This window comes from Caloenas nicobarica, chromosome 2 (assembly GCF_036013445.1).
Source record: "Caloenas nicobarica isolate bCalNic1 chromosome 2, bCalNic1.hap1, whole genome shotgun sequence".
In the NCBI taxonomy this organism is placed as follows: Eukaryota; Metazoa; Chordata; class Aves; order Columbiformes; family Columbidae; genus Caloenas; species Caloenas nicobarica.
In genome coordinates, this window is record NC_088246.1 from 17,728,353 (window position 1) to 17,744,464 (window position 16,112).

Sequence of the window (16,112 nt, forward strand, 5' to 3'; positions counted from 1 at the left end):
GCCAGAATTTAATTAAGATTTAAAAAAGCAATTTCTTCATTTCTTTAAAATTTGCAAGTTGTCATCCTCAATTCTCCCTTTCCCGCTTCAGGGTTTTTAATGAGTTAAAAGACTCCAGTCATGCCTAGATAAGTTTATTTCAAATGATAGCATCCACAGCGTATTGCGTTTACCATTTGGTCATTCTCTGTTTCTTTGCTGAAGTGTCCCCTCTGATACGAGCTGAGACCATGGGAGCGGCGTTGGCAAGAGCAGCTCAGTGGACTGCTGCTGGTTCTGGAACGGGCACGCTCGAAATCACCCCTTTGAATGAATCTCTTTTAAATCAAATTATTAAGTTTACGGAGGACTTTAACACTAGACATCCTCAGGAAGCAGCATTTGTCTTCAGAGAGCCCCTTGAGTGGAAAACGCAACTGAGCTGTTCAGTATTTGGAGAGGGTTATGAGATCAAGTAAGTGCGAATGTGTGTTTTGAAATGTTGAAGGTGAACTATGAAGCAAACCTGTGGTCATTTAACATAAAGCATTAGTGTATATGGGAAGCTGAAATGGGTGAGGGTTTTATTGATATATACTGGAAATTTTGAGTTCAAATTCATAGGGGTTTTTTTAAAGTTTGAGAGTATTATGTCTTGGTGTGATACAGACCAGCTTAGTTAGTGATTTATACAACTTGCATTGTCATTTCCGAAGACTTTTTACAATATGTGGCTGACAGTGATCAACCCTGTGACTTCTGTTAGTGTTAGGAGTGGCTCCTGTGTCGTGGCTTGACCTTGACTGGCTACCAAGTGTCCACCAAAGCTGCTCTATCACTCACTCTCCTCAGCTGGACAGGGGAGAAAAATACAATGAAAGGCTCATGGGTCAAAATAAGGACAGGGAGATCACTTGCCTGTTACTATCATGGACAAACCAGACTTGACTCATGGAAATTTATTTATTGCCAATCAAACATCAGAGTAGGATAATGAAAAATAAAAACAAATCTAAAACCACCTTTCCCCAGCTCCTCCCTTCTTCCGGAGCTCAACTTCACCCCCGATTTTCTCTGCCTCCTCACCCCTGAGCAGCACAGGGGGGTGGGGAATGAGTGTTCTGGTCAGTTTGTTATGCATTGTCTCTGATGCTCCTTCCTGCTCACTTTTTTCCCTCACCTGCAGTGTGGGGTCCTTCCACAGGAGACAGTCCTCCACAGACTTCTCCAACCTGGGTCCTTCCCTCAGGCTGCAGCTGCTCCAGCGTGGATCCCCTGTAGTCACAAGTTCTGCCAGCAAACCTGCTCCAGCGTGGGCTCCTCTCCATGGGGCCACAGGTCCTGCCAGGAGCCAGCTCCAGTGCAGGTTCTCCACAGGGTCCCTACCTACTTTGAGCACATCCACCTGCTGATTTGAATGAATTGGTTTACCTCAGAAGTTTTCTGAAATACAGTTTAAATACATTGTATATGCTTTATCATGGGAAGCTTGAATAACATTCAAGATTATTTTCTAAAATTTGCTGTTCTTATTTTAAAAAGGTATAATTTAATTTTTTTAGTGGAGCAACCGTTCAATCTGAAGCCAAAGGTAAAGATGACCAACCATTGCTTCTCCTCACGGAATCAACTCTCAGAGTTTGCAGTTTTGACCAGCTGTCCCATTTGCTACAAATTGCTGTGGAAAAAAGCTTAAAGGAAGCACAGGCATGCCTTGAAGGTTTCCTTTCTTCTTTTTTTTCATCTTTCCTCTCTCTTAAAAAGCCTATCTTCTCCTTCAATTTATGTTTAAGAAAGGTGAAGAACGAAAGGCATGCCTTCATTTTAAGTATATGAGAAGGTGTTGATTTATGAAGGTAGCTAAAGGTGCTGATCCAGAAATTAATTAAGTTTCTATTTCTTCTTTTATTTTCACAGAAATCAATAACAGAGAAATCTTGAATAAAGTTCAAACTGTTGAATCTCATATACAAAATCATGTATACTGAGATACTCCAGCTATTGCAACAGACAGTAGGTTTACATTTCTGAAGAAGAATGTCATATTGGAGGCTAATAGCAGTTTTCCCTATGTTTGTAGTTTCATCCTATTTTAAGATGTTACATCCTTAAAAAATAGCCAGAGAAAAACTGATATGCTCACAATGGCTTTTAAAATACAGGTTTGAGTGCTTTTACTGTGTCATATTCAAGTCCTAGATTTTCAAACTGACAAGAAGATCCTTGATATACTAAAGTGGATATCCTCCTCTCATTGGAGGTAGAAGAGATCAGAAATATTCTTTGGTAATTTTAGTAGAAATTGCATCTGCAATACTAAAATATAAATGCTCATACTGGATCAAACTTCAGATTCATCTAATCCAGAGTCCCATCACTGACAGTGATCAACAATGAATAATAGGGAAGAATAATATGGACAAGGTGTCATGCAGAGGTGTTCACAGATGCACAGACTTCATTTGCAGATGTTTTTGTAAAACCCATTTGCGTGCAGTTATGTCACTGTTTACCAAAAGGAACAGCTGGCATAGCTGAGGAAGTGATGGGGCCATTGGGAATGCTGCTAGAAAACTTTAAAGATTTCGTTTAACACTAAATCATATTTCCAAAATGATCGCTTTTCAGTGAGTTAAACCCACTGATTTCCTGTTTTGGTAATCAGCTGGGCATATTTTCTGGAAAGGAGGCTGTTGATAAAGGGAAGTATTTGATATTCACCTCTTGGTTGAATAAATCTTAATCTTTATTGTGAATAGTAGTTTTGTTACAAAAAATATATTTTTGTTCTTAATGTTTTAATAGTTTTGAAAGTGCATTTCAAATTACAACAGAGGAATAAGAAAGGTACATCATACAGTAATATTTGATGAATAACTGCACGTTGTTAAAGTTCTTACTGTAAATAGCATAAAAATTATTCAGCAGTTGAGATTAAAAGTAGTTTTTTCCCTAATAATTTTTAACATAGTATCACATGATATTATTCTGTTTAATGTTTACAGCTAACAGAGATCCTATAGTGAAAATTCTTGGCCCTGAATATGGGACTGTTGAAGGAGAAGATATGTCCATGCTGCGCTTACTTGACAAAGTGAAAAAAGATGATGGCCCTGAAACAGAGATGAAAATGAAAATCTTTATTCTTCTTCGTCAGCTGGATTTGCAACTGCTTAATAGTTCTTTGAAACACATTTCACAGTAAGTGCATTTCAAATGAAAGCTAAGCATGGCAGACAGTACATTTTTTTTTTTTTATTGTTAAATCAGATTGGTTTCAACCCACAACATGTGCTTTTGGTGTGACATAAAGAAATTTATTGAAATAACTTACCCTGTTCACTAAGTTATTGAAAAAGCTTTTTTTTTTTCTGAAGATTTTGCTGTAGGTGTGGGTATGCAAGTGTGTGCCTGCGAGTGTGGGTTTTTTTATTGCATATGTTTTGCATTTTGCTAGCGAATGGAAGTCATTTGTACAAAAAACAAAGTTACAGTTAAATATTTTCAAGGAAATGTTTATTTCTTCATGGAAGCATATTAAGTGTTACATTGAGTCTGTTTTGTAGTTACAAGGACTTCATATTAGCTATAAACTAAAATTTCACTAAACTAACAGATAAAATTGAGAAAAGCAATGGAAGATAGCCCGTTTCCAGATTTTGGTTGCTACTATTAAGACTCAATGTAAAAGAAAAAATCGTGTAATAGTCTCTCTTCATTTCTCTGAGTACATCCTTTTGATGAATACATTTTGGACAATTTTCTTTTAATTGCAGAGATGTCAGACTAAATCCAGCTGCAGTAAATAATGAAGTGAATCTTCTCAAGAATTTCTCTGGGAAAGGAGAATATACAGTACTGGAATCACTGGAGTATACATCAGGTTCAGATCTGATCATATCTCATGTTCACATATACCCTTTATTAAAGTACTTGACTTCTGTGTGAAATTTGCTAAATTAATTTCAGTAATTAAAGTGTTTATTTCTACTTTAAAGTTATAAAGTAAAATAAAAAGTATTTTTAGATATGGAATGCTGTTCTTCAGCCTTTGCTTATGGAAATAATCTCCAATTATATGAATATCTTCAGGGGAAGCAGAGGAAGTGAACTGAGTCCCTGGTCCCGAAAAGCGCTAAGCACAGTTGCAGTTCTTGGTTGGATTGGGCTACAGGTCACAGAGCTTTGCATGATTAATTCCTAACAGTGTGAATTCTTAAGAGTATTGTTTTGGGAATTTGATTTGTATACATGTTATATTAATCATCAAGCATAACTATTAAAAACTACTTTTAAACTGGATAAAAACACTAAGGCTAATTGCTTACAGATTACGTGTTCTCTAATGGATGCCGAGCTCCTCCCTGGAGACAAGTGCATGGAGAAATTTGTTATTTAGTCATCAAACCACATGACACTGATCCTTTGTATATCACTTGCAGCACAGCAGGAGTGTTTTTAAATGGAGTAAGTAATAATAAAGGATACCATGGAGTAATGAATATTTTCATGTGCTAAAATCAAAAATCCATCAGGTTTGGGGTAGTGGTATTGAGGCTGTAAGACCTGCAGAGCTAGTTTATTGGTACAGAAGGAGGAGACAGCAGTAAATGTATGCTAGTTTTCCCATATGTTTTGAGTGCTTGTTCTATAATTTTTATGCTAGGAGTGTATTCTGCACCCTTCGCTAGCAGTGCTTAGTCTTTAAGCGTGCCCTAACAGTCCTTCACACTGTTGCCGTTTAAAGTTAGTGTGGGACTGGATGCATCTCTAGTGCCTCATGGCTCTTCATCTGAAGTATACTATTATTGTGTGTGACTAATGTAGCTTGCTTTTGTCTTTTTTTTTTTTTGTCTTTTCTTTCTCCTTTCAGTGGAAGCTTATGTGAAATTATCTCTCTCTTCTATTTTTCATTTTGGTTGCCTCTTTCCTTACAGATAGGTTTTATTTAGGCATAATTGTCCCTTATGTGTGTTAAGCAGTAACCAGAACTCTTACATTTATTTTGGAGACAGATGTCTGTCAGGCTTAACTCCATAAAGTGATTTCCTCAGAGATAAAAAATCCAGGGAAATTTTGACTTAGCATGTTTTTAATAGATGAAGCTCATAAAGATGAGGCTAGTCAGGTCACATTATTTTCTGATCCTTTTAGACATCTGCCATACTGCACTGGAAGCTCATATTTACTTGGTTGTTTGCCATAACCCATAAATTCTTTTCAGTGGGACTACACACAGTACAAGTAACTGATAGTAATTACTTGCAGAATTCTTTGTAAGATCTTTATTATCTGTTGGGCTTCATGAGGATGATCCATGCATCTTTACAAAGCATTATTGAAGTTTGGTGGACTCTGCTGAGCATAAGACTTCTGTACCTAATTCATTACAGTATGACCTCTGTTCTCTTTAGCACTATTTTATTATGCAGATTAAACTACCTGTGTAAAGCAACACTATTAATAATTTTAAATTTATTCTTTTTAAGGGTCAGTTAGAGGGTGAAGATGACATTGACTATGAAAGAAAAAGTGATGTATATAAAGATATTGTCACATTTTTAAGGGAGAGATCACCTCGATTTGTAGAAAATATGGCTAAGCAGGTATGTATTTACTGATATTGGGTGTATATTCTGCTTTGTACAAATGTACATAGTACCTTGGCAAGAATTGCATTATAGACCTGGCTGAATGTTTATGTTCTTTATCAAAGATAAATCTATGATTAAATGAAGAATTTTAAAGACTCTCAAATACATTTATTATTTTTCTTTGGATTTGTTTCAGTTTCTACTAAATATGTTCCTTTCATAAATAGCAAATAATGCACTGTCATGTATCGTTCTCTCTTACCTTATCATGAAGTTTGATCCAACACGTGAGGTCAGCTTCTAATTTAGCATAAAAAGTTTTGCTCATCTTTTGGTGTTATTCTTTATGGAGCACTGGAAATGTTAAAGCAGGAAAATATGATCTCTTTGCGGAAAAGGTCAACTTTTTATGACAATATTTTTCTGTGATCAAAACCACTTACATTTTTATCTTCATTCTTTGTAACCCAAATATAAATAATAGCCCAACTTTTTTACAAGAACTGCCTGATTTAAATATCAGAGCTGTGGGTTAAGCATCCAGCTTACACACTACATGTTGCTTCAGCCACTGTAAAATGCAAGTGTTTTGGCTTTTATTTAGAGCTCTACATTAGGTAGAATCACACAGTGCCACTACAGTTTTAGTTGTTTCATCATTCCTGATAAAAAATCTTTTTTCAGGGTTCTAGTGTGGTTATAAGAGATTAATAATTTGGTGGTAAAATTCATTACATGCTAAAGGCTGTCAAAAGTTTTATTGTGGTCATTTATATGCAATTTTAGTTGCTTAGCAAGAAGGAAGTAATTAACAGGGAAATTGCCTTATCATTTAGTTCTGATTTTCTCAGATGTAGGGCTGATTTTTTTTTTTTTTTTGATATAGAGATATTTGACAGTTCTGAAAGAACAGAGCATTTCAATTTGTACACATAAATACAGTGGCTTGTATTAACAATGATGGAATTAAATTTGTAAGTTGTTCTGTTTGAAAGTGCAATATGTTCCAAAATGTGTTTTGGTTATCCCCTAGTATTTTTTTAATGTTGTATCTACTTATGGGTTTACATTTCATAAACATGGCAATATATGAATTTTTTAGACATAATTACTGGTTTAATGTATTTTCAAAGTGATTTGTTTTCGTTTGGTGGTCATGAAAAGTAAAATGTGGTAGTGTTTTAATATTTTTTACAGTTCTAGTCCTAAATGTTAATACAGATTAATGTTAATATTGGTAATAGAGATAATATACCTTTCTTTACTGTTTTTCTGCTGTTATAAAGATACTGTAGTTATTAAAGAAATGTGTATACTTATTTAATAAGAGTAAGTAAATAAATAGAGTTTATCCTATTTTCCTGCAATCATTATATAAATCACTCAGTATTCCCTGGCTGTGTAAATAAGTTTGTGCTGAATGGTATAAATTATACCATTTTACTGGTTTAGGAATATCGTATCGTATTGCCTTGCTGAAGAGCTGGTTTAGCACACTCTGCATAGTAAAACTAAAATTTAAACAAGTTAATACTGTAGAGCTGCAGAGCATTTTTATTTGAGGGAAAATCTTCTCTACTCTAGAACTCAGAAAAGCAGAGAAAAGCTGTATTTCCAAAGCTGCCTACATGAAATAAATTGTGGCTGGAAATAGTTCTGATTTATTTTCTGAGGAGAGGGAAGCTTCAAAAAGCTGATTATGTGCGCATATATTGCAAAACCAATTAACTTTTATAATATCTTCTTGGCCTTGTTTAAGCTAGCATTTGGAATTGCTGTGTTGGCAGATAGTGCTATAGGAAACACTTTTTAACATGTGCTTAGCTGGTCAAGCTGCAGCATCAATTCCCTTGCGATTTGTCTAGTTTATCATGTGTTAAATTGTCCTGTCTAGAGTACATTTTCAGAATGAGAGAATTAGCATGAGTTAGTTTATGATCAGACAGTTGGGTCAGCAAGCCCAGAACAGCCGATTCACATCAGGGATGAGTCGAAAACAGACCACACTGTGACCGTCTCCTTAAAACTGCCTTGAATCAAATTCATAAAGGAATGTCTTCACCTATCTGGTAGTGACAGCTGCAATAATAATAAGAAGTAATGATCGTATGCTGACTTTCCTGTAAAAATTGAATACTTTCCAATAGAGAATAAGAGTTGACAAGAGTCCTTTCTGTTCTGGTTATTTTTGATCGGCCACGGTACTAGACACAGACAGCTGAAGGATTGGTAGGTGCCGCTCAGCTCCATTCTTGTATGTAACTTGTTCAACAATGTTTTGTTCTGAGAGACAGAAGATGAAAAAACTGAAATGGAATGTGTTTATATTCATTCTAAACTATATCAAATGAAATTACTTGGAACTGAAGTCTATCAGTTTATTACAGCGTATTTTCAGATTTATGTTCTTTATTTTTTGTGGCAATTTTTTGTAAATCCTTTATGCAGGGAAATAGTTTTTATGGAAATGATCAGTTGAAAGCATAATGACTGACTTCGTGATTCTAGATCTTAAAACTCATTTGGAATTAGGTTCTATAAAAGTGCTTGTGTCACAGATTATTTAACATAGTTGAAATTGAACAACACCCAGTATACGAGCATGTTCAGGAAGTTCCAAATTTAGCTAGTTCATTTATTTCAAAAACTTTAATTTGCACATGGTAACAGCTACTTTCTAGATTCATGTTTCATTATTTCATATAATAGCAATTTGGTTTTTTGCTTATAATGTAATTCTACATTTAATACGTACAATTTTTAAGCACAGCATCCTGGAATTGTGCTTATAACTTATTATTTTAGTATGCATTATTCATATAGCAATATGACTGACAAACCAGGTCTCCTTCTTTTATTAGGAATATAATTTTTTTAAAGAACCAACAAATGAGAAGGATTATCAGCGTAGGGAAGTAGTTGATGCTGAGGTCTCTGGCCAATCCCAGAACCTTCATGATTTCACAGAAAAGAATGTACATGAGAAAGTGAAAAGTTCTGCAGCAAGAAGGAGATCCAATGACAAGAAGAAATTAGAGCCATCTACGAAGTGGAAGAATACTGGGCTTTCTGCTTCCCACAGATAAGTAGTTACCTTTCTAATTGGATTTTCCTGTAGATCTCTCCAAACAGGGCTAGTGATTGGACTACATGTTGTAGGTTTACATTATTACCTTAAGTTAGGAGCAATAAAACAAAATATACTGCATCTTAATTTCTAAGAAGAGAGTATAGACTACCAAAGAGGTTTCTCATTTTTCTTCTGTCATGCAACAACTTTGATAACATTATGTCATTTCCACAGCAAGGCAGGGAAATATCTTGGAACCATCTGCAGTACTGGTCCTCTAGGACTGTGATGTTACAATATTTTTGATGTAAAATGCACTTTTAAGCAAGACAGAGTAGACAATCTAATCTAAACCACACTATCTGAGGAAGGCAAAAGAGATCCAGGATGGAAAGTCTGAGTGACTCTTATAATACCAAGTTTTAATGATTTCATAGGATATGAGCCACTTTTCTAGCTCTGCTTAGCAACCATCTTCACTAATGAGATTATCTCAAAGTTTGGACACCCCAAAATAGAAGATACACATATTGAATATTGTTGGATTTGTCTTCTGAAATCAGAACTCTGTTCTAATTTCATGTTTCCTGATTTTGTGTTAATAGAGGAAGAATGATATCTGAAGGAAAGGCTTTGATTGCCATCCTACAAAAAAAAGTCAGTACCTTCTCAAGTCTGCCAATTTGACAAGTTGTAAGAAACATTTTAAGATATTTTGGATGTGACCTACAGCCATCAGTTCAAAAGTGTGGTTTTCCAGGGACAAGAGCTTATCTTTTTCCACAGTCATTATTAGAGTCTAGATGTAGTGAAATTGGCTGTAATCATGAGTAGTATTCTCTTTTATTGTTGTGACTGTGATAGTATGACTAGTCCAGGCTTGAAAGGACATTTTATTTTCGCAACATTGTAAAGCAGGGACAAAAAAGCCCCAGAGATTGTGCTCAGCTAGGACTAGGAGTCTTCTTGGAATATGAGGAAAGCAAGATTTCATCCTGTATTCAGCATGACCAAAGCAATGGAACAGCTCAGTGTGTGGAAGAACTAGGCAGACTAGAACTCTTCTGCCTGGAAAAAAGATGACTGGGGGACAATATGACAGCTATAAAAAATGATGACTGGAGATGGTAAATAGGGAACAGATAGTCACTTCTGTTCTAATACAGTAATAAAAGGCATCAAATGAAAATGAGCCAGTGAGACCAGTTCAGAACAAAGGGAAAGACTTCTTCATACGACAGATGTCTAACCTCTGAAATTCTTTGCTGCAGGATGGTAGAGGCCATTTGTCCATATGTGAGTTCAAAAAGCAGCCAGACACATTCATCGAAAAACAGTCTATCCAAAACTGTTAGTGCAAGGACAATCACGAGTTCCCTGAGTCACAGTTTGCTGAAGAATATTCTGGGAAGAATAGTTTCTGTGTTCTTCCATTGTTCTGCTGTTACCTAGGTAGCTACTATTAGTCATGGTTTGAGATGGTACCCTAGGAGAAATGGACCTGTGGCCTGTCTGCATATACTCATTCTCTGTCCTTGTATCACATACAGGTCAGCTTAATGTAATTTTTCTAATATTCCACTATTTTATTAGAGGAAAATTAGTCAGTTAAGACACAGCATACTTTCTTTTTAATGACATGTATTGTGTAGGTTCATATGCTCGTATGTACTAACATAATATGTGTCCAACCATAGCCTTTTCGTTCTATGTATATATATGTTTTTTTTTTTTAATAAAAAGAAACATTTAAGTGACAAGGCCACAAAAAAAGGCACTGAAGTAGAAGAAGGGAGAAGTAGTACCGTGACTCCAAAAACCAAAAAGAAAGTCAGTTGCATTTCTACTGAATCTGTTAGAATACAACCAGCTTCAAAACGGTATGGGTTATTTATTTTTCTTCCTTCAATTTTTTAAATTTTTATCCTCCATATCTACAGTAATTATCACTGTACTTATTATTTGGTAATGTCAATTAAATTTTTCGAATTCTGTTATTAGGAAGTGTTGTCATAGCTGTTTAAAACATGCTTGTTCCTATTAGTTTATAGCTGTTTAAAATGAGTGATGCTGTTTGTTTAGTAAAACATCAGGCATGTCTGAAGATGTTAGTGGAAGTTCTTCAGAGACTGATGAAGATGAAGAACAGCCTGTACGTCGTCAGGAAGGAAACACCGATTTGCCAGCAGAATACTGGGGAATTCAGAAACTTGCAAAATATTTAAAGGTTAGTATGTTCAAATCCTGGAACTGTGGACTTTCCTATCATGCATCCATTTCTCCTGCATTTTTTTTATCTGCTATTTTTGGCTTATATAGACCCTTAGATTAAACCATCTGTTCAGTGTTATTTAAAAGTTAAGATGGTATAGTTTCTTTATTAATTATTGGGTTTCTGTTTGGCTTTTTGGGTGAGACTTTCCAAGATATTTCTTTATGTGGATATAACTTTCAAGAGTTTTTATTAAAACTGAATACTTGCCTAAAGTCTTTCATCAACTATGATTAATGCACGACTGAAGTAATTCTAGCGCGGTCTTGTGTCTGGATAGATGCTGTTAGTGGACAAGAAAATGTATGATAAACAGGCATCTTCTAAAACAACAACAACAAAAAGTTTTTTACACAGACTTGTTGAAAATCTTTTGGAACCTGTAAATATAGATGTTTAGAGTTCTGTGTGTGTCTGAAACACATAAAAAAACCCAACAACCCTCTACTATTCTGGAAAACTCTAAAACTAATTATGTTTTTCCCTCAGGAGAAATTCCTTTACAAGTTTGTACTGGAATTTATGTACTGTAAGTTACTAATAAAAGCGCTGGTTTATTTGGTTTTTTTGAGTACAGCTACGGAGTATACACATCCGACTGATAAAATGATCGTGCTGGTATTTGGTACAGCAGAAATATTTGTGAGGAGTAAGCCGGGCTTTGGCTCCTTCCAGTCCTTTAACCATTGTAGAAGAGTAACTGTGTCTTTTATGCAGTTTTCAGTGCACTCACAGTGCTTGTGCTCAGTTCTTGTATGTGGGACCTGTGCTTGCAGCTGTAGCCAGAGACACAGAAAAGCATAAACAATACAAGTCTCCCTGCAATTCTTTGTGCCTCATCTTTTCTAGGTTGGACCTCTTATGTTCTTGTCATTTTGGCTATGCTAAAATAAACCTTGGCAAGTGTAATCTGGTATAACATTCAGCATGTAACTTGCTCAGCTATCCCCTAATGCTGAACACGCTATATATATATTTTACACAATACTATTTGCATGAATTACAGTTCAAGGTGCTGTTTTCAAGTCTTTCATTTTGCTAATAGCTTGCTTCCATCTGTCTAGGGAAACACCTCTTCGTACTTTTTTGAGAGCTCAGAGAAATAATCCTAATTACTTTTAGTAAAGACCCAATGTCCTCCTGGAGAGGATATGTGAAATTCATGACTGTTGACAAATTCCCAGAAATCTTTCCATTGGCCCATTTATGGACCACCCTTTTTAGCAACATGATTTTTCTCTCCTGGTTACATAATTTTCAAACTCCCTTTTGTCTCTAGATCCTTCTTATAGTCATGTTTAGATTTTAGTATTGGACTTAATTGAATACTGAAATGTATCTACACTTGCATGAAACCATTCTCAATAAAGAGTGAGAATGGCATTTCAGAAAATATATTTTTCATGGTCCTCTCTTTTAGAAGTGAGTATATTTTGTTCCAGCTGTCAACAAGCAAAATTACGTAATGGCTTAGAACGAGAGAAATAAAGGGGAGCATTTTTGACCAAATTGTGAGGACCTACTAAGAAGTATTTATAATACAAAATTCCATCGTATGAAAAAGTTTGGTTATGAAAATTCAAATGTATACTTGTTTATCTATTCATGCACACTCTAGTCTTCCAATAGTTATTTAAATGAGGTATAAATTAAAGAAAGTACTTTAAGATATACATAAAATACTTCTCCGTTGATTCTTAGCTACGTAAAGCAAGAAATCCCTAGTGTCCGATAAAGCTGAAAAGAGATGCCTCAGTGCCATACCACAGACAGTGGTTGAAATGTTTTATTGATGGAGTGCTACTTTAGCTTGCACATGGAATTAATTTTAATTCAAGTATAAATACTGCGCTTCTGGCCAGACTTAGGAGATTTTTTGGCATTCTTGTTGTTCATGTAGGCAAGTGTTCATGACACATGCAACATAAGAGAACATAAATTTATGACTGCAATATTTAAGTATCTACAAGCAAATTTATGTAGGAGCACAAATTTTGGAGGGCTCGTGTGTCTTCAAAGGTTGTATACATTATTTGCGCATCTTAAATGTTTAATAAAATGGCTAAAATAATAGATCTTTGAGATACCAACTTAGAAAATATAATAATTTGTAGGTGCAACCATTTTTTGAATGCCTGCTAATGTAGATGTGAATCGCAAGACTCTATAGAAGGTCAGTTTGTAATCACGAAACTTCCATAAACCTGAAAGATACCTAGTTTTTATACCAATGTTAGATTGTCATTTAAAAAAGACAGTTATTTCCCATGTAAAGTAAACTTGCTAGATCCTGTAAATCGTGCCTGTAGGCTCTGTATTTGTGTACCTCTTCATGGAGAGAAAATTCCAGTGCAGGGGAAATTCCCTCCTGACTTTTTGCCCTTCTCCGTTCCCCCTCCTTTCTGGGAAAGAGCAGCCATGTTGGAATTGCTCCACTGGGAAGCAGCTGCAGCTGTGGTCTGGCGCCGGGTCCCACCTTCCAGCTTCCCAGCGCTGCGAAACAGAAGATAGAGCGTGTGTGCTCTTGCCAATGTCTCCTCACCAACGTAAGAGCGGGCAGGAAAGATAGATCAGGGAGCTTGGTAATGGCATTGTGTTAGGCATCTTTTGGGGCTTGAGTAGATAAAACTGGAATGAAGTGCTCTGTTGATGTTTGTAATAGTGAGTTTCACTCAGGAGAGCCTGCTTCAGATTTCATATTATTCATTAAAGTAGTGCTTCTAAAGTACTAGATTTCTAGAGGAAGGATTACATTTAGCATGTGACAAATTTTAGGAATAGGGTGAAGGGGTCACATTTTACAATTTTTTTTTTTTAATAGAAATGGGGAACATCAGGTAGAAATGCAGAATCTTCTTTGTGGCAGAGCTGGGGCTATTCACTGGAAAAAAAAAAAAAAAGAAAAAAAGTGAGAGCTGGGCAAAATGCTTTGTGGTGCCTGCCTTTGAGTACTGATTAGTGCCAGTTCTAAGATAAAATTGAGATGTTGAGGGATGAATTGGGGCTGGTGACTGCACCAGGAATAATTTCAATCTCCAGAATAAATCTTTAATCCCTTAAACTCTTGTTCTACTTGGTTTTGGTTCTCTGTAAGAGTGTGATTTATATGTATGCCTATGCCAGGGCAAGCTCTGGATAGAGTTCTGCAGGACCATGGCAGTTATAGAATTCTCCCTTCAGTTTCTTACCTGGAAAGTCATTCTACCTTTGGCTGTATTTCAGGGGTACACTAGTGAAACGAATCAAATCTCACACTTCATGTAAAATACCCACTAATTTCAGATATATTTTGAATTAGTCTAGTTCAAATGACCTCATTCCCAGAACAGGATCGTGCTTCTTTTCTACTTTGGAGTCATAGGTGGACAAACTTGCTGTCTCTCCCCAGCTGTTTGCATCTTGTGCCAGGCCCAGGAGCTCGGGAGAGGCCACGGTGCCACACAGGAGCTGGGAGGATGTGCCTCGAGCGTGGCCTTGACCTGGGTGCCTGTGTGCCCTGGTGCTGCACAGCAGTGGACGGCTGGGAAGGGAAGATCTCTGGCACATGACTCAGTGAAGTCTCATTCACTGGACAAGGAAAAGGTTGAAGGAACTGCAGGATACACTGGGTGTATTCAGGTCTGCTCCACAGCTGCATTTTGGCAGGACCTTTGGAAGTTTGCTGCATTCAAGCAGAATTTCTGTAGCTGGCAGGAGGCCCCTCCGTATTGGGCTTACATTACATAAAGATGGCAAACAGACCAGGGAGGTAGGAATGTACAGGAATGTTCCTTCTGGTCTTTGCCTCTTCCCTTTTCTTTCTCTCCAACTCACTCTAAAAGTCTTCACTTATTTCTAGGCAATTGCGTCAAGGAAATGAAAGTCTTAAGAGATCAAAGTCATGGGTCTAGTTCTTCCAGTGCATGTGTTGCAGTGAGTGTTGGCTGGCAAAACCTGCTGCCCATCACTTCTGCTTCTCCTTTGCAGTGTGAGCAGAGCTGAGCCAGGAGGATGTAGTGTGGCTGCTGCACTGCAGGCAGTTTATTTCCTCTTCTCCAAAAGCTCAAGTTTATCAGTTAGGGAAATGCAGCTCTGTGTTGACTTGCAGGAAGGAATAGGGGATCCCCAGCTGAGTTATTTGTACATGGGAAGGAAAAGTACAGTTTAGAAATGCAAAAATGAAACAAACAGTGAAATGATGCTGGGAGGCTCTGCCAGGAGTTAAGATGCAGGGTATGAAATGAGAGGTTCATGTAGGTATTGGTGATAACAGAATGGGATAGTTTTATTCCCCAGGAAAAGACAGGGAGACATCTGGAGGTTGGAATTGAGGGGCTTGGGGCAAACTAGGCTGCAGGAAGTCCATGTGTGCATGAAGGGTAGGAACGTGGACAAGGAAGGTCCAAACTATTACAGAAACAGGGAGCCTATTTCAGAACATTTGAGGACCAAATCTTGAATGGCAGGGGTTTTTTTTGGGGGGGGGTAGTTCTTTTGCACTTCATATGCAGGGATTGCAATGTGACATTTCTCTGCTTGGAGGGGAAGAAGACGGACAGCAACTGCTTGCACACTTCCCTGTGATGCATTAATATAAACTCAGTCACAGTTTATTTCTAAGATGAGACTTGTCATGTATGAAGTCTAAGGTTTTAGATAGCTGAAAAAGACATCTTCCTCATAAAATTTGTGATAGAAAACATCCAGCCTTTCAAAATAAATTACTCCTTTCTTGTGTAAATGAAAATTGTGTAGCGGTTTCAGCTCTCCTGTAGTTTAACAGATGGTGTATACAGCAACTCTTTTATATGAATCAATTATAAATTTATGGCACTTGCGAAGACATTGATGTGGCTTGTAGATTTTTCTCAAAATTTGTGTGAAATAGAGGATAGACAGAGTATTTATTAATTCAATAATGGAAAAGCATAGCTTTCTTTAGTAATAACAGCACTGGAAATATTCCAAATTGTTAAAATTACACTAGTGGTCTTTATAAAAAATTAAATCAGCCTCATAAACTATACATGGATTAAGAAATTGATTGTATTTTGGGATTAGCAGAAGAGTAACTCTGTTTTATTCTAACATGCAGAACCTTAAAAGAGACATGAACATATTAGCCTAAGGAGTAAAATGGGTCTTCAAATACTAATTTATTTAAAGTGAAACTACACAGAAAGTAATTTTAATTTTTGTAAGACAAGAAGAAATAGTG

At 36.5% G+C, this 16,112-nt stretch overlaps 1 protein-coding gene across 1 annotated transcript in view; it reads left to right on the forward strand.

The window, feature by feature from the left end:
• The first annotated feature begins 230 nt into the window (after positions 1-230).
• The window catches only part of ODAD2 (outer dynein arm docking complex subunit 2), an 83,985-nt gene continuing 68,103 nt past the window's right edge, over positions 231-16,112 (forward strand). Inside the window, 9 exon segments of the mRNA XM_065629660.1 lie at positions 231-454; positions 1,542-1,699; positions 2,985-3,180; positions 3,756-3,862; positions 4,310-4,446; positions 5,469-5,585; positions 8,435-8,659; positions 10,387-10,523; positions 10,726-10,870. Of these exon segments, the coding sequence (XP_065485732.1) occupies positions 231-454; positions 1,542-1,699; positions 2,985-3,180; positions 3,756-3,862; positions 4,310-4,446; positions 5,469-5,585; positions 8,435-8,659; positions 10,387-10,523; positions 10,726-10,870 (1,446 nt within the window).